We start from the raw sequence: 22,171 nt of genomic DNA, 5'->3' as shown, positions 1-22,171 counted from the left end.
TTATTGCTCATTATTATTGTTTATTATCATTGTTTATTATTATTGTTTGTTATTATTGTTTATGATTATTGCTCATTATTATTGTTTATTATTATTGTTTATTATTATTGTTCATTATTATTGTTTATTATTATTGTTCATTGTTATTGTTTATTATTATTGCTCATTATTATTGTTTCTTATTATTGTTTATTACTATTGTTTATTATTATTGCTCATTATTATTGTTTATTATTATTGCTCATTATTATTGCTTATTATTATTGTTCATTATTATTGCTCATTATTATTGCTCATTATTATTGCTCATTATTATTGCTCATTATTATTGCTCATTATTATTGTTCATTATTATTGTTCATTATCATTGTTTATTATTATTGTTTGTTATTATTGTTTATTATTATTGCTCATTATTATTGTTTATTATTATTGTTTATTATTATTGTTCATTGTTATTGTTTATTATTATTGCTCATTATTATTGTTTATTATTATTGTTTATTATTATTGTTCATTGTTATTGTTTATTATTATTGTTCATTATTATTGTTTCTTATTATTTTTTATTACTATTGTTTATTATTATTGCTCATTATTATTGTTTATTATTATTGTTCATTATTATTGCTCATTATTATTGCTCATTATTATTGTTCATTATTATTGTTCATTATTATTGTTTATTATTATTGTTTGTTATTATTGTTTATTATTATTGCTCATTATTATTGTTTATCATTATTGCTCATTATTATTGTTTATTATTATTGTTTATTATTATTGTTTATTATTATTGTTCATTATTATTGTTTATTATTATTGTTCATTATTATTGTTCTTATTATTGTTTATTATTATTGTTTATTATTATTGCTCATTATTATTGTTTATTATTATTGCTCATTATTATTGTTTATTATTATTGTTCATTATTATTGCTCATTATTATTGTTTATTATTATTGTTTATTATTATTGCTCATTATTATTGCTCATTATTATTGCTCATTATTATTGTTCATTATTATTGTTCATTATTATTGCTCATTATTATTGTTTATTATTATTGCTCATTATTATTGCTCATTATTATTGTTTATTATTATTGTTTATTATTATTGCTCATTATTATTGCTCATTATTATTGTTTATTATTATTGTTCATTGTTATTGTTCATTATTATTGTTTATTACTATTGTTTATTATTATTGTTTATTATTATTGTTTATTCTTAAATTACTATACTCACTAGCCTATTTACAGGCGTGTTTACACTTATAATGTATATAAATGGTATAACTTATATAATAATTCTAACATATAATGACAAGAAACAAAAAATAAGTCAAAACTATAAAAATGTTCATTTTGTAAGCATATGTTTTCAACAGTTTGAACAGAAGAAATATCATTATCTAACCTACTTGTATAAGGTATGTTCCAGGTGGTACAGCATCAAAGGTAAATGAAGCGTATTCATCTCCATCAGGCTGCAAATATTAAATGTCAATATATAGCCTACATATTATATATAGTCCAGACGCGCATGCATGCCACATTCCACACGCCTATACAAAAAGCTTGAACTAGTCTTAAAGCTATATATATATATATACATTGTATGTATATATACTAGCTGTGCGACCCGGCGTTGCCGGGGTAATAAAAAAGTCTTCGCACAGAAAATTGATTTGTATTTAACATATATAACAACATTTGCCATTATAACTTTCAAACTACATATCATGAGAAAAGTGTTTTGTGTCATTGAAATAAATAAAGAGAGAAAATAAAATCAACCCTAAAGGTTTTCAAACTATCAAACAAACGTAACTTTCAAACTTCATATCATGAGGAAATGATTTTGCGCAAGACAGGTTATTTTCTTTGGAGGCATTAGACAATGTGTAACTTCTGAGAATACATGTATTTAACAGATTAATAAAAATAGATATGACAGAATATGGTAGTATTTTGTAGTTGAGATTGTATTAAAACGATGTCTGCCAAAAATGGTTGAATGAAAAATTAATATTAATAATAAAGATTGGAAACTAACTAAGTAATAAAAACAGTGATAGGAAAATGAATAATGTTTAAACTTCAAACACGATACTCAAATTATGTTTAAAAAATGCAAGTTGAAATAAAAACGATAATGCAACAAACTTTAAAAACTTATATTATAAACTTCAAAAGTTATAAGAAGTTTATAAATGTAATAAGAGAATGTAAATATATCTCTATACATGTATATATTCTTCAAAGTATGTAAATGTATGTAAATATAAGAGAGTGAGTAATACCTGATACTTTCAATTTTACACATTAAATCTTACAGTAGATCTTACAGATAATTCAACAGATAGTCTTACAGTAATCTTACAAATGTTTGTTGTAAAATGTGAAATTAATTACGAATTACTAAAAGGTTAGGTTTAGAAAGAAAGATGTGTAAGCTAATACACAAAGCGAGCACTGATAGGAACTTTTGTGAAATGCGTGTGTAACGAACGCAACATTTGTCTGTTGAGAAAAGGAATCTGCGCTTGCTAATATACTATATTGCTATTAAAATAAACGTTAAATAGCAAATTGAAAATAAATAGCAAGTATGTAAACGAAGAACTGTCGATGCAACGTATATATGTTAGTAACGTATATAATCAGTACAAAAATCGCTAAATTTCAAGTTCAAGATAAATTGTCAGCTTTAACGAAAAAAGACGAAGAAGCATCGCGTTGCATAAACTTGAGTCTCAAAATATTTCTGAACATGATCATAACGCGTGGACGGGCTGCTGAAATAGTTAACATGCGCATAGTTTATGTCGTATATGAAAATGTCTCTGGTCAAAATGCCGTTCTAGCTCAGTGGTAGAGTGTGCGGATAAGAAACTTGTCAATTTGTTGTGAGTTCAAATCCTTCAGCACGTGGAATTTTAATATCAAGATTTTAATAGCTATAGTCGAAATGCAGACATACGACATACTTTGAAAAATATATATATAATATATATACATATCAATTTCTATACTTGTACATACATATACTAGGTGATTATCCGGCTTTGCACGGATAAGAAAAACCTTTTTACACAGCGAGGACATTTGAGTAGCCTTTGGTATTGAAAAATCTGGAAGGCTAAACTTTAAGAAAGGTCATGCATTGCACACAGATGGCCTGGCAATGCCAATAGTTACTATCAAGGATATAGAAGGATGCAAGTACTTGTGAACTATGCAAAGCAACATCAACCATGAAACCGAAGTGCACAACAATGCCATTACCAAATCTAAGTAACGGGTTCGGCAAGTTCTTCGAAGCCAGCTTAATGCCAGGAACCAAGATACCTATGCAATAAATACCTATGCATTGCCAGTAATAAGGTGCCCGACAGTTATAATAAGGTGGACCAGGAAAGTCATAAAGGTAACAGACATACCAGGGTGCAAGCTGCTGAACATGCATAAAGCACTCCATTTTAAGTCCAATACTGCTAGGTTAAAAGTGGGAAGGATGGTGGCAGGGGGAGCTCATAGTGTACAGCAGTCAGAGAAGGAAGAACAGGGTAAAACCATGACCACCATAGATAAGTAACTAGCTGGGTTTCACTCGATTGCTGTGACAATGGAACCACAGAATGATAATAAGGAACCTGACTGGTACACCAAACCTTTCCATAGTGCCTACGGCCAACAAGTACCTGAGGTTGGCGACCTCCACCAGACGTATACATGTATGTGGCAAAACAAAGGTTACACAACGTCCAATAGACATAATTGTATGTTACATCTGGCAAATGTATTTTTTTTATGTTTCAGTCATAGTGGATGATTTCATACTACGTTATGTTTACATGCTACCTGTAGCCTGTTTAGAACCCACAACTCAGTCATTTGGTTAGAGCTGACAAACAAAGCCAACATACAGAAGTATACATGCAATAATGAGCCATATATCAGTTAAAATACTAGACGCAGTGGTAGCTGCGGGGGGGGGCATCTTTTACACCTTTCACAATAAATAAAAAGGTTAACTTGATATCGACATGCGAACTCCTGGCAGCAGCATAGCCTCAGGTCTAGCCTACCCTCTAACAGCTTGTGCGTGTTAATAAGTTACTAGCTATGTCACAAGTACACTTAATAATTTAAATTATAAGTCGATAAACTAGAAGATCAATAAAAATCTTATCACAGACTGACATCGCGTTAGCAAAAATGAACAAGTTAAAGTCGACGCAATTAGATCAATAGAAATGGCGGACCAATAAATATGGCTGACAGTTTTGCAGACAAACGAGACTGAATAGCCTATCTTGCTCCCGACCTTGACACAATTCCTGCACCTGACCTTGACACACTGTTTTTATGGCTGCTACAGTTAGTCCTTTGAAGTACACCATAGTAAAAAGTAGCCAAGATTTATCTCTTACAAATTCGAACATTGGTCATGAACAATGAATGGGCTTATCAACAATTTGCCACCTAGATAACCCCATATGTCTACTCTGACCATCTTGATATGGTTACAACTGCAGAGTCTGTATGATGTCTGGTTTCTACACATACATATGCTTCCATTGTACGGGTGATGTGGACTTGGAGTTGTGTGCACATTGAGTTACCGTGAGATAAGTGTTTCAATAGACATTCTCATGTTGTAGATTGTAGAAAATGTTTAAAATGGAATAGCTTGTACAACGTTTTCTTGAGTATCTTACAAACAAATGCCTTTCTAACTTTCTAAGCATGAGACATCCAACAAAAATTGTTGAGTCACAAAACTCCTTTTGACTTGCAGGTTTTCGTCATTTTCATCTCACAAATGACGCAAACTTGCAAATTAACCACGGAATGGTGATATAAAGAGATCTGTTCTAATCACTTACTTGAATGTTCTCAGCTGTTATCCATGATTCATTCATAAAGTCTTTAATAATTGCCTTAGCCTCACGGTTCAATAGTAGCACCCTGTAGTGGCTGAATTTATTATTCTCCCTGAGGGTGGGATAGTGACTGGCCCTTTTGAAGCGTCCAATAATACGATAAGGTAATGGATTTGATGCTGTTAAGTTCATTGCCTCCTCATCATAAACCTGTGGAGAAGCTGAAACACGAGAATGGTTATGATTAGAGTTGCCCCGATTTCAATATCGGAATCGGTATCGGTGCCGATATGGGTATTAAGTATCTGAATCGGTATCGGCCGATCTTTTCTTAAAAAATCGGACACTTCAGATACTTTTTACATATCAACTATTTAGCAGAAACCTGTATTTTAGCCTGCGACTTTAATAACAAATCATCAGCTGCAAGTTCCTTGCTTCTATCTAATGATTTCCGAGCCTTTCTAACAATATATTTCATGTCTATAGCCTAATAAACATCCACACAGCTGCGTAATATTATACGGCTTTAGTCAGGACGTAATCACCAAGTGCGGTATTTCCCAATTATAGCGATATGATTTGTTGCAGCCAATCACAAACAAGAGAACCACAACGAGCAACAAGAATGCGGTGAAATGTTTCTATTTACTAGCATTGCGAAAGTAATTTGAACAGTTGATGCATAAAGTTATCTATCTCTCTCTTGATCCTGACGATATGATGTATCGTTTGTATTGCATAAAATAACCTCAGTGGCTTATCGGTGTTTAGTCTGCCCTCCATCATCTGTAGCGTGTGAGTCCTTCAGTACGACTGGCTACATCGATAGTGATAGAAGATAAAGACGTCTCACTGAGATAATTGAATCACTAAAGGTATAAACACACTAGGCGATATTTAGAGCGATATCGCGCTGCGTGGCGCTAATCTGCGCTAGAATTCACCCAGCGTGCTCATCCAGAGCGATAACGCTAGACTTTCTCTGCACAACTTTATCGCTAGCGAGATGCATTTCGATTGGTTGGATTTTACCAGAATGCAATTTTATGGCGGGTAATTTATTTCTTATCGATGTTCACCAACGTACAGCAGCGACAATTTGCTATTTTGTTAATATTGAAACATCTTCAGAACGAGCACTGAATTGTTCATAAATTTAATAATAGCACTCCCAGTCCTTTGCACCATAACAAACAAAAATTACAAAAAATCAGAGTTGAAAACCAACATTTGGAGTCAATCGTTGCACAGGTTGACCATCTTGAGAACGGTAAATATTTAATACATTAGGCCTAAATATAAAAAACCACTACAAAATAAAATATGTATAAAATTGTGAAAAATATTACAGTTAAAAATGCAATAATCGTTTTTCTTATGTCTCCTTGTAGTGTAGGCAGTGTACAGTCCGTGAAAGTGAGATAGGTTTAATAACAAATGCGTAAGTTGTTTACGTTGTCGCCTAGACGGGGCCATATTGTCTGACCTAAATTTATTAACAACTCCGAAGAAACTAATGATACGGAATTTTATTGGCAGTTTGTGGGCGTGCCCATTATATCGCTTGCTAGTGAATCACTCAAGTGTGTTTATGCACACGCTAGCGATATCTCCGCCCTCCTCATGACGCTCGCGATAAAATCGCCTAATGTGTTTACACCTTTACGGTAATTAAAAGACGCATTTATTTGCTTTAGACTTGTACAGGCGCAGCCATTCGTTCAGCAGTAGAAAAGAGTCTTCATTATCACAGAGAAAACTGTACCACTAACTGTAATTACCATTAATAATAACATATTTCAAGAAACATGGACTGTTTTGTTATTAGATGCACGGTATGTCAGTATGTGAATATATATACATGTATATCTTTTTTCATAAATACAAACAAATAAATACATTAATATTTATATTTTCTTTGCATTATATTTATACTTGCATAACAAATGAACAACTATCTATGCAACACAAAAGAATCTGAATCGGTATCTGAATCGGATTATTTTTCATTAAGAATCGGTATATCGAATCGGTATCTGAATCAACTGGTGAAATTAGAATCGGGGCATCTCTAGTTATGATACGAGATGAACATGCATGGAAACAAGCGGCATGAGCGCAACAAGGGCTACAGCTACTATGTTTACTAAAATGTCTATACATGAAATATACTTATACTAGCTGAATGGCAGCCATTGAACAGGTAATAAAATAATCACCCAATGAACATGAGAAACTTACCTAGCAAGCTAGTAATCTAAATCTTTACTAAAACAATTGTGCATTTGAAACCAGCTTAATAATAGTTAGTTTACATCAACTGCGCTAGTTAATGACCCCAAGCGCTTTGAGTATTTTAACCGATGTAATGAATGTCATCACGATCAATCATCACACTAGTCAGTTAAACGATCATCATGAAACAGTTCTGGTTGCTGGACTTCAGACCTGGAGGTTTCAAGATCAAATCCTCTGCGAAACGGATTTTTTTATAGCTAGGTTTGAATTGCTATAACACTCACTTTTATAGTTTCTGATAAAGATCGCTCAGTCAATAGTAACTGAATACATGGTCGATGTTAAAGGAAGGCAAAAAATGAGTGTTCTCAGATTCTGATTCAAAAAAGTCAAATATTGAAGCAGCTAACCTTACTTTAGTAAGTTACAGTGGTGTGTGAAATGACCTGGTCACTTTGTTGAAAATCTAAAATTCTCATTTACAAAATTGTTACTCATTGTGAATTTAGTCAACAACCATAAATTTACTTTGTGGATACTTTTGTTTTTTCTCATAGCTACGTGGACCTTTGTTGTTTTTTTGTGTGTGTAGACTGCGGCCCGTCCTCATCTTCGGCAATATCCCGCTACAGGACACCTGTGGTGAATTTACTCAACAACCATAAATTATAAATTAAATTAATCCTCATTTTGTCCTCATTTCAAATATCTAAACTAAACAGCTGTAAAAATATGTTTTTAATTGCTATGTGGGCTAAACTCCGAACATATAATTTCATATGCACATAATTTTCATATTTCACCACATACATTTTCATTCACTTGTTTCAAGTCGTACACATATATATGACTTGAAATATGCATAAATAACATGGTACATGATAGTCTTACAACTTCAGATAACTTAAGGTGCCTTTAGATTCTCTCAGGGTTGGTTTGATATATATCACTTGATATATATCATTGATATATCATCGATAGATATGATATTTTTGGGTCAAAAAAATCGATATTATTGCAAAATATCCATTTTATCATTCCGTTTTCATCTTACAACTATTGATAACAGTCTAAAATGCTAAAAACCACCTAAAATCATCAAATACTTGCATAGGGGCCTATTAGGCTTACCCAACACAGACCAACAAAGACAGCCAGACTAAGGTGATGACATTGGCTAGACCAATAAATTAGTGTTTGAGCTAAGAGTTTTTCAGATCTAAAATGTATTCCTTCATCCCAGTACTATCTCCCTAACCTGATTATCTCATCTCATGTGAAACTGTTATATTTTATTGCCTTATTGGAAGACCCAGCCTGCTGAAAACCCTTTGAACTTCATAATCCATGATTTTGAATTGAACAATCTGACACCCAGAAACAAAATTGTAAGCGCATTACACTGACTCACTGAGATGACACAGTAACTCATCTCATCATTTTCTGTAAAAATCTTTCAATGAATAGCTTCAAAGGATTTTGGCTCAGTATAAAATCTATAGATATGATGATATAACTCTGACTGCTAGTGTTGAGTGTGTGTTTTCATTATGTGGACTGGTTCACAGCAAGTTTAGAAATTGTCTCAGTGTGGTGAAGGCTGGGAAGCTGGTGTTTGTTTACAAATACCTAAACTAGACAAGAGTAGGACATTAGAACATGCTTGGACTATCTTAGTGTGTATTTACTATTTGGCACTATTTTGTGTGCACTTTGCATTCATGCCATGATTTCCAATCCAATATTTGACGAACATTTTCATATTTATAAATATTATTATTATACTAGGCCTACAATAAATCAAGTGTTTGGTATTAAACATTGCTGACTGATCCCATACAACCTATAAAATACATCAATCACAAAGTAAACACTGTACAAGTTCAACCTAGCTTCAAAACTTTTTCAAAGATGTCATTTGTTTCAAAAATATCATAAATATCATATCAAAAATATCAATAAATATGATATATATCAGTGATATGATATTTTTTAAAATATCAATATTTTTGCCAACCCTGGATTCTCTACTCATAGGAGATACATAAATAGGATGGTCTTACAACTTAGGCGCTTTTGGTTTCTCTACTCATAGGAGATGCAGAATTTGGCACACATGAAACCTTCAGGCTCAATTTGAGTCCCCCCTCAAAATCTGAGGAGGTTTAGGGTACATTTTACCTTGATTAGACTACACTATGGTACCGGAGTCAGGTGAACCCAGTGACAGAGGATAAATTCATTCAATGCATCAGCACAAGTCATGGCCCCGAGATCGTTTTAACAGTTTAATGTTCTGAGGCTACGATAACCGTGCATTTGCCTAAAAACAAAGCATATTTTATCTACTATATATAAACGGGAATCGTTGTCTGTGTATGTATGTGTGTGTCCGCCTTATAGAGTGCCGTACTTTTCGGACTATTAGCCGCTACTAGGTATCTAGGGCGCATTAACGGGAATCTCCGGTTAGTGCGCCTCTACATAACCTATTCATCGTTGTTACACAAAAATCACGTGATCTCTGGTTAGCGCGTAGTAATTTACATGCAATTAATATTTACTGCCAACGTGTACCGAGAAGGTCACGTAAACGTTTGTTTCTTGCGATCACTGGAAAAAACGCAGTTCTCACCAACTAAATTTCCACATCAAAAAGGTAAGTGTTTCTTATTCAATGTTGTATTGTCTATGAATTGCCACACTTCCAAGACATAACCCTTTCACTTGCGTTCATTTACAAATTTAGCTATCGGCCTACTGCCAGCCATTTTGCCGATATTGCTTCATATGTATACAATATTTTTTCAATTTCAAACTTCATCTAGAACGTTTGTTTTGGTTATATATTTCATTTTGCCAACATATTAACAAGCACTGCTATGCAAAAAATTCATTGTATCTATATTTAGTGCATTGATAAAGCGATGTGAAGCTACAAAGCTAAAACAATTCTCTACAATGTTCCTTATTCTTACAAAACCATTACTTTCACCACCATCAGAGTCAGTGGTGCTATTGCTATTTTAGGCTATAGATGAAGAACTGGTGAGTCATGTTTAGTGTTTTAAGCATGTAGAAGTCTCAATTCAATAAATGCTGGCGATAGCTTAGCAGTGCAATAGCAAAATATTTTGTATAATTTCTTAAAATATGTGAATCTTTTCAATACTGCCAGTTTGAAGAACTTCAGTTTGCCTAGCAATGTCAATTTCATTATCAGTTGTGTACAAAATTAGGACAACTCCGATTTGAGTGGTTTGAGACTGATGCATTGTAGACTAACTGTAAAACACATTGCATATTTCCATTGGTCTCTTCAACATTATTGACATGTACAACTGCATATATATGTGTATGCAGTCTGATCAGCAAAAAAATGTCAGTAATTGCATATTTGAAGTTGTTTTACAGTATGAAAGACAACTCTCAATAAAACTATTGCTTTACGTAAATCTGTTCCCGAACGTGGGTAATGCAGCTAGTAACTAATAAAATATCTTATAGGGAGAAGAGTTTTGTGTAATTGAAAAAAAGTAACAGAGAAAATAAAAGCAACTGTAAAGGTTTTCAAACTTTGTCAAACAACTGTAACTTTCAAACTTCATATCATGAGGTAAATATTTTTGTGCAAGTCATATATATTGTGCAGGTGTATATATGTTTATGTATAAACATATATACACATTATATATGTTTATATACATACAGGTGTATATATAGTACACACGCACGCACGCACGCACACACATAACTGTATGTACTACATTTACATATTTGACATACATGTACATGTATGTGAAACAGTCTAAGTGCAGTCCTGTTGTTGATAAAGTTTACCCTTGAGATTTATTGTTCTACATTGTATAGCTGAGTCTGATGGAAAACTGAACCTTTTGAAACTAAAGGGACAATCAGTTGGAATTAGATGTATTATTGGTATATAATTTTTTCCCTTGGCAAATCCTGATCAAGTAGTAGCTTTTATGACATGAGGCAGTAGTCTTTAAACCCTGCAGTACTCAGACTGAAAATTAAAAAATATATTCAACGTCTCATTTGAATTTACATCAATTTGCACTTATATTTAACAATAGAGTTACTTTTAATTTAGAGGAAACTAAAAGAAATAGCCTCCGGTTATATGACTTATTGTGAACCAATCAAATTTGGTTTAATTGTGTAGCTAAAATAGTACTCTTACTGGCCTACGAAACGCTTTTCCACTCATGCATAATATGGTAGGACAACTCCACAAACCTGTTGCATATTTATGGTAGAACAACTCCACAAACCTGTTGTCACATACATATATACGTATATACATTTGATTGATCTCCGACAGTATCTATAGATTTGTAGGTCAACATGTCCCTGTTTCCATGAAGCGTCTAATCCGCAAGTTGACGTCATCCACAAGATGAAAACAGCAAAAGTCAGGCGAGTTTTGTTACTCCCAAAATTGGAAAGAATTCTTCATTCTCGCGAAGAGGGAAACGGCACATGCTTGGGACGCGCAAGAAAATATCATGCAAGCGATTCCATTTGAAGCATTTTCCACACTTCAGTCATTCAGCAGCTGCTAAATAAGACAGGAGTGTGACCTCTATGACCTCCGGCGTTGAATTCCTTTTCCTTTTTAATAAAGCGTCTTGGTTAATCCGTGACATGTGAATGTCCATTGAAACACTCATGGCACAGTAACTCAATGAGCGCACAACTCTAAATCTACATATACCACACATTGGACACATCCTGAATGTAGCTATATTACATGACTGCTTTAAAAATACACATAGGAGCGTCTAAGCTGTTATTAAGTATGACATAGATAAGCAATAGCAAAGGTAGAGTCTATCATATGCTGGGCATCAAATGTCTGGACACAGTGAATCTACTCCGCTGAGGATAATACAGCAAGTTTATGACTTTAAAATGAAATCCACGGAAATGCAGTTCATGAAAGTCAGCTGTAGGTCAGAGCAGTAGTCAAAGGTTGTTTTTATACAATTTAGGCAGGTAAAGTGAGAGGCTAAGATATCCCTCTTTCAAAGGGGAATAGGTGAATAGGGTGTAGGTCAAATTGATTTGGAGTATGCAAGCATGGAACTCAGCATAAAACCTCTTCTCAATATGCATTCAGCAGCAGTTAAACCAAATAAAATTCAGCTTTCACACACCAGACCTGCAAATCATCTGCAGACACTGAGCTATATTTACCTGTTACGGTTGACAATGACCGAATGTAGCGACTAGAAAAATTAGAAAGTTCCGGAGACATCGAGGGAAGTGTGTAGATCTCGTAGCTATAGAGAACATTATCACCAGATGCGATTTCTTGGATAGTATAGTTGAAAGTAACAGCAGCATCCGAGACATTGATGTTGCGTCCATCACTGGTCACATTGAGCACCCGACATAACTCAAGGCTCTGTAAAATAAGTAAAATGGTTGACGATGCAGCCCGTTGTGTGACAGTAATTTTGATCCAAACCAAAGTACAGAGGGCCTCGCCATAAGATATTAATTCGTTCTGGTGTTGGGATCATAAGGCAAAAATGTCCTATAAAAAAGGTAGTCGAGACACCCATAGTAATAATCTTATGCGAACACCCCTCCGGTAAAAAAGCATCAAAATTTTATATACATTTATTGTATATAAAATGTACATATTAAAAATTAGCAACAAAATAGTATATTAACCTTGGTAACTTAAAGTCTGTAGTAAATATTATATTAAACACGATAATGTACAATAAATTCGATATCATTTGAATCACGCACAATCAAGCCTTTACGAAACACAAATAATACTGAAATGAGAAAGAGAGAGCATAGCATCTCTTTCAGGTGTTGTGGGAAGGATTACAGCGACTAGCATAGCGGCATCTTCGCGACTCCAACGTACGCAGCGCATTGTGAGACATTTAGTTATGTTGCATGGCGAGGAAAATGCCGTAACGAGGGGTTTAATGCCGTAATAGTCACTTTTACGACATTATACCCCTTGCTACGGCATTTTCAGGGCCTTATGTGTTCCATATCGCAAAGCGAAAAAACCGTAAGACAGGTACGCTGTAACCCAGGGGTCCATTGTAGTAAAGTAGATTCAATAGCCGCTTCCATAATGTTTATTACTGCATAATCTACAGTGAGAGCTTGACTTTTGACAACAATGTATCAAAACTTCAACCAAATTAGAAAATGAATTGGGCACTTTTATGGCACTGGAGCCAAGACATCCCCAACCATAGCAAAAGCACAGACCGTACTAATAACAGAGATCATACCAGAAACACCAATCACACTAGAAACCTTAATCACACCAGAAACACCAACCATATTAAAAAAAACCAGCAATACCAGAAACATTAACCATATCAGAAACACCAGAAACACCAGACATACCAGAACTTAAACTTCCTAGGGCAAAACAATCGTGAAATGAGTAGCAGAGCTAAAAATGGACAAAGTCAGCAACTCCAGATATTAACAGAGCACCAGTCACTGGTATCAACAAAAATATTGTAATTTATACTAGTGACCTTCGTAAGAGCTAAAAGTGAGAATATTTTCATCCATATGTAAATAGGCTAGCTGTTATCGTCGTACGAAAATGGCAGTGCACTTTATTAGTCAACAGTATGCTGTGTTATATTTGACTACAGTAAAAATTATTACAAAATGGAGACCTAGCTAGTCAAAATTAACTTTATTTAGTATAGTGTCAACTCTAATGGCTGAATGAACAAAATAAAGGTGGTATTGCATGGCATGATCTGAGCGATTTATAAATGCCTGCACAGGCTAATATCTCCAGATGGAAACCAACAGCATACTTAAAAATTGGCAGAGGAACCAATTTAAGGTGATCAATTGACTGAGGAACCAATTTAAGGTGACCAATTGACAGAGGAACCAATTTAAAGTGACCAATCGACAGAGGAACCAATTTAACGTGACCAATTGACTGAAGAACCAATTTAAGGTGACCAATTGACTGAAGAACCAATTTAAGGTGACCGATTGACTGAAGAACCAATTTGAGGTGACCAATTGGCAGAAGAACCAATTTAAGGTGACCAATTGACAGAGGAACCAATTTAAGGTGACCAATTAACTGAAGAACCAATTTAAGGTGACCAATTGGCAGAAGAACCAATTTAAGGTGAGCAATTTACAGAGGAACCAATTTCAAGTGACCAATAGCAAATTACAAACAAGCCTCTATTTACAATCAATGAGAGATAAATTTACTGATATTGACACCTGTACTTACCCTGCTATCCAAGTGACGATAGACTTTCAACATATATCCTTCTGCATCATACAAGTCTGAAAAAGTATAAATACAGCTATACTAAAAAAATTAATAATAATGCAGGGTGAGACCCTACCTTATAATGTTAGCTGTTGAGACAATTGCGATATACTCTTCTGGCCGTCCACATAATACTATCATCAGATATGACCTTATGACCTTTTACACGTTACTGACACGACCCTATGACCTTCTACACAATACTAATATGAAATGGGTATCACATGAAATAACTGTTCTCAAAGGTCAGTAATTGTTGAATATCGCTCTCTGTCAGTGTTTTAGATTCAATCATAGGAAGGATCAAGTCATCTCACAAAAAATTAAAATTTATGATATTTTACTTTATTGGAAGATTCAAATAATTAAAACTCTTGTCAAATTTTACATTATTTTGTTAGAAAGTATACATATTTTTCTCTCATCATTGTTTCAATATTACTGTAAAATCGATAAAATTTTGTCACAAAAATTATCGGAAAAAAAGATTTTTCCACGAAAGACAGACCCAGCTGTGCATGTCTTATAAGGTGGGACGCCATCTCTGTCACCACCAAGGGCCTTTTATGGATATTGAAACCCCAACCTGTTGTTTGCAGTTCAGGCATGCTAGACCACTGAGTCGTGATTCATGGCATAAATCCACCAATAGTAAACTCCTTCAGCCAGACTATTTGCCTGAAAAGGCTACCCAGGCACCTTGAAGCCTACCTTTAGGGGATAGAGCGTTCCATGAAATTGTCATGCTGTGGAAGTCATTACCAGGGCTCTTGAACACAAGGCCAGTGTGATTGACGACTTTAGAGAATACACTCCTTTCTATTCTAATATTACTTTGACCAGAGCATTCATCTGCAAAGGAGGCAGACTGATGAGTGTACCAGACGATGAAAGGACACAAAACGACCTTGAGAGAATTTATAAAACTGTTTTAAGCTTGTACTCAATCATTCTCTCTGCAACTTATTTCGTATCCACTGAAAACTATGAAATGATAGTCAACAGTGTTAAAGGTAATAAAATGGTCTCATATGGAGGGTCTAGCATAAGTTTGTTATAAGTAGCTTATTTTTAATGAGACAACAATAGATAAAACAGTGACAGCACACATTTTTACAAGAAAAACGTCAGAAATAGTTTGGTATAAATGCTCTTTATACGCCTATCTTTTCCAAATTTATAATAATTTGTGATGTAATCAAAGGAATAACGACTCCAATCCATCGTTTTTTTTGACGTCATCACCCTGTTTGCACATGCGTTTGTCTACGAAAAAGCCTCCATCTTTGTAGAAAACGATCGTCATTATCCTGAATAATAGTATTTTTCGGTGTTGTTCTGATACTAAAATAAAAAATTGGCAAACAAGAATTGTTTGCAATAATTAATTGCGTATGCTTCGTGTTTTTAACGATAAGTTGTCCATAAAGATGGCAGACAACGATAGAATAACGTCACGAAAAAACGAAGGATAAAAGATATATTTGAAAGAATAACAACTCCAGTTCAAGATATATTCTAAGAAATAACAAATGCAATTAGAGGTAATGTATATTTAAAGGAATAACGGCTCCAATTAGAGAAGCCTTGCCTCCCTGCTAGCAAGAGGTTGTGCTAAGAGCTTCGTGTTAAACCAAAAACAGTTGAGCCTTAAGAACAATAAGGTACATGTACATGTACTACTAAAGGAATTCATCATTGGCTTACAGCACCAGTGGTAACCGTGGTAACAGTGGTAACGGTGGCACATGGCTGGAATAAACGTTTTACTTCTAACTAACATATGCACCATAGTTTTGTTTCAGGTTAAATCCATGTTTCTATGTTGTTAGGAAACCTTGCAGCATACAAAGTACTAAAATATCCTGCTACACCTATTGGTGACATATTGACAATTAGTTAGACTGGAGACAGTAGTAGGACAACTAGTAGGCAACGCATGTACATATGCTATCGTTCTAGATTGTTCTATGCATGTGCTATTGTTCTAGATTATTTTGTACGTATACCATTGTTCTAGATTGTTCTGTACATATACCATATTCTGTACATATACCATTGTTCTAGATTGTTCTGTACATATACCATATTCTGTTGTATACCAATGTTCTAGATTGTTCTATAAATATGTCATTGTTCTAGATTGTTCCATACAAGTCATGTGCTATTGTTCTAGATTGTTTTATACATTGGCTATATGAGGTTATATGACAATTATAACTGAACTGCTGCCAACTGGTTTATCAAGTACTCAGTGAAAATATTTATAAGTAATAATTGCAAAGTCCAAATGAAAAGATATAAAAAGCTATAACCTAAAATTTTATCTTTCTGTCTTCATATGTCAAAAACCCGAATAGGCTCTTTAATGTGAAGTTAAAGAGAGCTGGCTGCCTAGACAACCCAAGGACCGACGACGTGACTGGGCACCAGCTCGATGGGAGACACGATGGTCGATGAGAACCCAGTCGACCGGGTGACAGTTTCCGACGCTGACAGAAGACTGAAAGACCGATGGATGGAGCCTGTATGAGACAAGATGATATATAAGGAGGCTGGATCGCTGGCAGTCTCTTGCATGTTGTTCTTCATATGCATCCACATTGAATCACATGTGTTCATATACATTCCTGATCAATATATATTTATCTTATTGCCTTGCAGTCGGTGGTTTTGATTCTTGTAGAGCAGTAAAGGGGACACTGGCAGTTTTTTTTACCATTAGACAAAAACATAGTGACCAGTGCTAATTACTGTTACAGAGAGAGACAATGCATGGTAATAATACAGGGTTCACTAAACATTAAAACATTAAAGGATAACAAATCATAAACAATACATTATGGATATGCCTACACTGGATAATAAAATAAAAATGGCCAGTAGGAACCATGAAAGTTATTATAACAATAGCACCCTGGCAGTCCCACAAGCTTAAAAATCCTCGGGTGTAATACCTAACCATGTAATTATTTCAATAAACAGCAAGGAGTAAGATTAGTGCAAGCTACTGTATTGTCAGTCTACCAAGCTGGCAGTTGCGAGTTCGAATCCTATTAGAGACAATCTTTTTTCCAAACCTCTAACAGTGGCTCCATACAGATGGACAGACACGGTTTTTATGATAGCCAATGTTATAGAAAATATTCTCCGAATTACTTCTTAAACATTTCATCATTATAAGCTAGAAGCTTGTTGATCCATTTACCACAAGTGTTTGTAGATTTGTGATTTGAACACAATTTGCTAAATACTGTTAGCATGTGGAAGAGGCAGATTGGCAAAAGTTGAACAATCTGATTTGACCGAATACACACAAGTTTTTGTTTCTTAATATTGCTTGTAGTCACGCAGTTAAAAAAACAAGCATTCAGAAATGCCTTTCTATGATTACGTACTCCGAATATCCGGCTTGTCTCACCTGTCAAACTAATTACTAATACTCCATGTTCACAGGTATAAAAGCGGTCACAAGGCACTTTGTTTAAACAACTCACTGCCAAGCAAAACATTCCAGATTTGGCAGCTAGCCAAATTGCTACTCCTGTAGTTTTCCTGGTCATCCTCTAGCCCAGAGCGCTATCAACTCTATACCTGTATTAACTCTATACCAGTATATTGTTCCTGGATGAGGTAGCTGAGGTGTAGCATATAAAATATAGCCATGTTTTTACAACACAGAGTTGCAATGACTGTTAAAACAATTAGCCAGTTAAAGGGCTAATGTATTAGTTTTTATGAGAAAAAATTTCAATTGTAAGAGCTAATAACTCCCAAAACAACTTTGTCACTCGAAGGGTGAAACTTAGCTATTGTAAGTTGAAAAAGAGATGGGGTCACCAGCACTAAACTAATTGATAAGTAAATCTATGAAAGATCAGATGTTAATGCAACAGCTACGCATGCCCATAGACAGCAGGTACATCTCTTCCTACTACAGCAACTACCCTGCACACTATAGCTATTACTGCTGTTAGTAGTACAGTTACTACTCCGCGTAAACCTTAGCTGCGCTACCGCCTTTGCTTCATACATAGACAACCCACTTGTAGGATCACTTACCTTATCTCTGTTTACAGAACACTTGTGAACATGCAACATAACAGTGTAAACCATATCAAAATGGCGCATTGCTAGCGATGTGAAATAGGAAACAACCCGGTGTTTAAAATCTTTACTATAATAAGATCAGTGTCCATCTATTCGTCTGTCCAAAGCACACTCAGAGGTTAGAAAAAAAGCATCACCCAGAAATCATTATCTGATATTCAGCTTAGTAGCCAGGCACCTGACCATCTGCACCACCTGAATACCTTGCTGTGTCAATATATAAATCTCAAAGTTTGTCGTCTGTCGTCATTCGTCGTTTAGTGTCTGTCCAGCTATAAAAACCCAGCAAGTAAAATCTAGCGATGTAAAATATGTATGGCAGACTACTTGATCTCGGAACCTTTCTTTCACAAGTCAACATACTAACCTATTAAGCTACACATGATGGAATGGACTCATTGGGTGATATGAGTCATTATCTAGGTTAAAATATGCATAGCAACTCTGCTTTATGCCAACATCACCAAGGCTTGCTCTCATGGTTTTTATTAGTAAGTTTAGTATACGGATACTAGCTTACTCCTTTTAGCCAATGGCAACTACATTACCTGCCACTGTATATAAGCTGTTTTAATACCCATGCAACGCCAAGTATTTGGCTAGCATCAGAATAGTTGTGGATACTGATTACACATGATGATATCTCACCGAGTGCGGGACTGCCAGTGTACTAGTATTCATAAGAACTGGTGGTGACGTTTTCTTTCTTAATCCAGCCAAGTACAGTCAAACATTGACTTCAAACTATCTCTACATATGGACCTTTCAACACACGACATACATTCTGAGCAAATGATTGTTTTAATATGGTAAATTCTGACATACGACAGTGTGGTAGCGATAAAAACTTTTTACTAACAATATGGCCGCAATAGAAACCTTTCTTACTAACATTACAATTCCAATAGAAAACTTTTTTACTAATTGCAATGTAGGTTATTAGATTAGTTTTTACATATTATCTGGAACTTCATATTCAGTTACCAGACAGTTTTGAATAATGCAATCATTTCAAATAATGTATAACATATATTTGAATATATAGGGCCTACATGTACATAAATATTTTATATATTTATCATTGTATAAATTTTTGAGCTGCAGAGCAAATTAAATCAACTACAATATATACTTTTACGAATATTAGTTTGACATACATCAATTTGGACATACGATGCAAACATCAGAACGGATCAACTCTTACGTCAAGGTCTGACAGTATCAAAAGAGTTGGCTGGTGATTATACTGACAGCAGAATCAGACCATCAATAGCAAGCAGCAAAAGAAACAAAAGCCAAACTCCTTATATCAAAGCTAAATTCTCAACTCCTCAAAGCAGGAAGTAAACTCTTGTAACCTGCTAAACAAATAACCATAGAGAATGGAGAGTCAAGAAGTTATTGAGTTATATCGATGAGGAACTATTTTTACATGGAGAAATGTGATTCATAGGAAACTGATTCTATTCATACGCTGATTAAACATGAATTATTCATGCATTGATATATAATTGGAATAACAGAAATAGTTACTCTTATACCTTCTCTGTGAAGGGAAATACCCTTATACTCATTAGCCTTGCATTTACATTTATTACCTCTTTAGCGCTAGTCAATATAGTTGCTTTCCATAACCAAAGGTTTACACAAAAGATACCAGGGCGAATGAACCGATTCGCTTGTCTTTCCTTCTCCATGTTGCTAGTCATTACACCAATGTATAATGAGTACAGTAAATACATATGCAACTTCGACTTCAGAAAGTAGCCCATCAAAATTTATTTGATTTCATTTCTTGTTTTCAGTTTGGAACATGTCAGGGTTTTGGTAAATTTATTGCAAGAAGTTTCCAGAATTCCATAAGTACATTGAGTTTATTATCACCTTTCCAGAATGAAAAATATATTCACATTAAACACACTTGTAGCTATTATTATGTTACTATATATATATAAACATATAAATGAACACACATATAAATATATATATTTATATATAATATAAACATTTATATGTGAGATATATATATATACACAATTTAAAGATATATTTTTGGGTACCAAAAAACTTTCAAAATACAAAATGGAGATAAAAATTTAACATGATGAATACCATTATAATTATACTGCTAGTTCGAAGTTTTAGATTATGTACACAAATTATACAGCACAGTTTCACCTAGCCTGTCTTGACAAACTGTTGGTTTTGCGAAGTTGTCCCCCGTCGAGCGGGCGAGCAACAACAGCTTGTCACAAGACGTACTGCACCTGATGCATCAGCTGCACTTATAGGGAGTTGTTCTCTTCCGTCTACGCGGCTTGGCTGCGATGTTATGTCGGTCGCTCCATTGGTAATCAACGGATTTCACGCAAACGTTTATGTAGAAAAAATAAGATTACAACATTTTGTAAATTCAACCAACATTTAACCAGTCTCTGTGGTAAACTTTAGTAGAACTTAAAAATAAAATAAATTGAAAATAAACTCAATAAGAACAAATAAAACTGACTGATACAAAAATAGAAATAAAACTGACTGAGCACACAAATAACAACATGTTTAGTTGCTGTTGTTGCGTAAGTTTTCAAATTCTACTAAAGTTTACTGCAGAGACGGGTCGCTAGTTAAACGTTCTTATCTTAATTTTTTTAAGATAAGTTAAAAATTAACATAAATTTTTGCGCAAAATGCGTTATGATTACCAATGGAGCGACTGACATAACATCGCAACTAAGCCGCATAGACAGAAGAGAACAACTCTCTCTAAGTGCACCCGATGCATCAGGTGCAGTACGTCTTGTGACAAGCTGTTGTTGCTCGCCCGCTTGACGGGGACAACTCTGCAAAAACAACAGTTTGTCAAGACAGGCTAAGTTTCACCCAGAAGAGACTTCATTTTGGTCACCAACTATTCCTAACAGTAATTAGATCAATCGTACCATTAGACGAGTTGATGTTAGACGAATTAGCTTTCGACCAATCACCGTAAGGTCAATTGTCTAAGACCGATTGTCCAGGACCAACCCCGATCATGAATTCCCTACATATAATGGATACAAACACATTTTCAGGCGCAAACACACTAGGCTATATTTAATCAAGGTACATTGTATGTTGAGCGATCACACTAGACTTGCTCAATCGGAACTTAATTGCATGAGAGGTGCATTTCGATTGATTGTTTTTCCCCAGAATGCAATACTCCGGCTGCTAATTTTTTCAAGTTAATGTTTATCAACATACAGCAACAACATTTTGTTACGATTAGAACTTCATCAAAATGAACACTGAATTGTTCATATATTCAATAAGAGCACATCCAGTCCTGTACGAGAATTACACAATTACAAAGATACACAACTGAAAACCAACAATTTGGTGTCAATCCTTACTAATGGTGACCATCTTGAGAATGGTAAATATTTATATATTATATTAAAAGCTATTATGAAATAAATTATATATAAAAATCATTAAAAATATAAGAATCGTTTTCTTATGCTTTTTGTAGTTTGCAGTTCGTGAAAGTGAGAAACAGGCTGACCAAAAGCAGAAGCTGTTTGCATCGTTGTTTAGAAAGCACAATCTTTATTCAAATTCACCA

General features: G+C 34.4%; 1 protein-coding gene across 1 annotated transcript in view; it reads right to left on the bottom strand.

Annotated features, from left to right (window-relative positions):
• Window positions 1–22,171, bottom strand: part of LOC137398935 (uncharacterized) — an 81,599-nt gene that overhangs the window by 43,318 nt on the left and 16,110 nt on the right. The window contains exons 4-8 of the mRNA XM_068085097.1: window positions 15,169–15,309; window positions 14,416–14,471; window positions 12,357–12,567; window positions 4,899–5,116; window positions 1,428–1,493 (exon numbers count right to left, since the gene is read on the bottom strand). Of these exons, the coding sequence (XP_067941198.1) occupies window positions 1,428–1,493; window positions 4,899–5,116; window positions 12,357–12,567; window positions 14,416–14,471; window positions 15,169–15,309 (692 nt within the window). The remainder of the gene's footprint in view (window positions 1–1,427; window positions 1,494–4,898; window positions 5,117–12,356; window positions 12,568–14,415; window positions 14,472–15,168; window positions 15,310–22,171) is intronic.

The sequence above is a fragment of the Watersipora subatra genome, chromosome 6, assembly GCF_963576615.1.
Source record: "Watersipora subatra chromosome 6, tzWatSuba1.1, whole genome shotgun sequence".
Lineage (NCBI taxonomy): Eukaryota > Metazoa > Bryozoa > Gymnolaemata > Cheilostomatida > Watersiporidae > Watersipora > Watersipora subatra.
The sequence above is the reverse complement of the archived record's forward strand: the minus strand, read 5'-3'. Positions and strand labels throughout refer to the sequence as shown.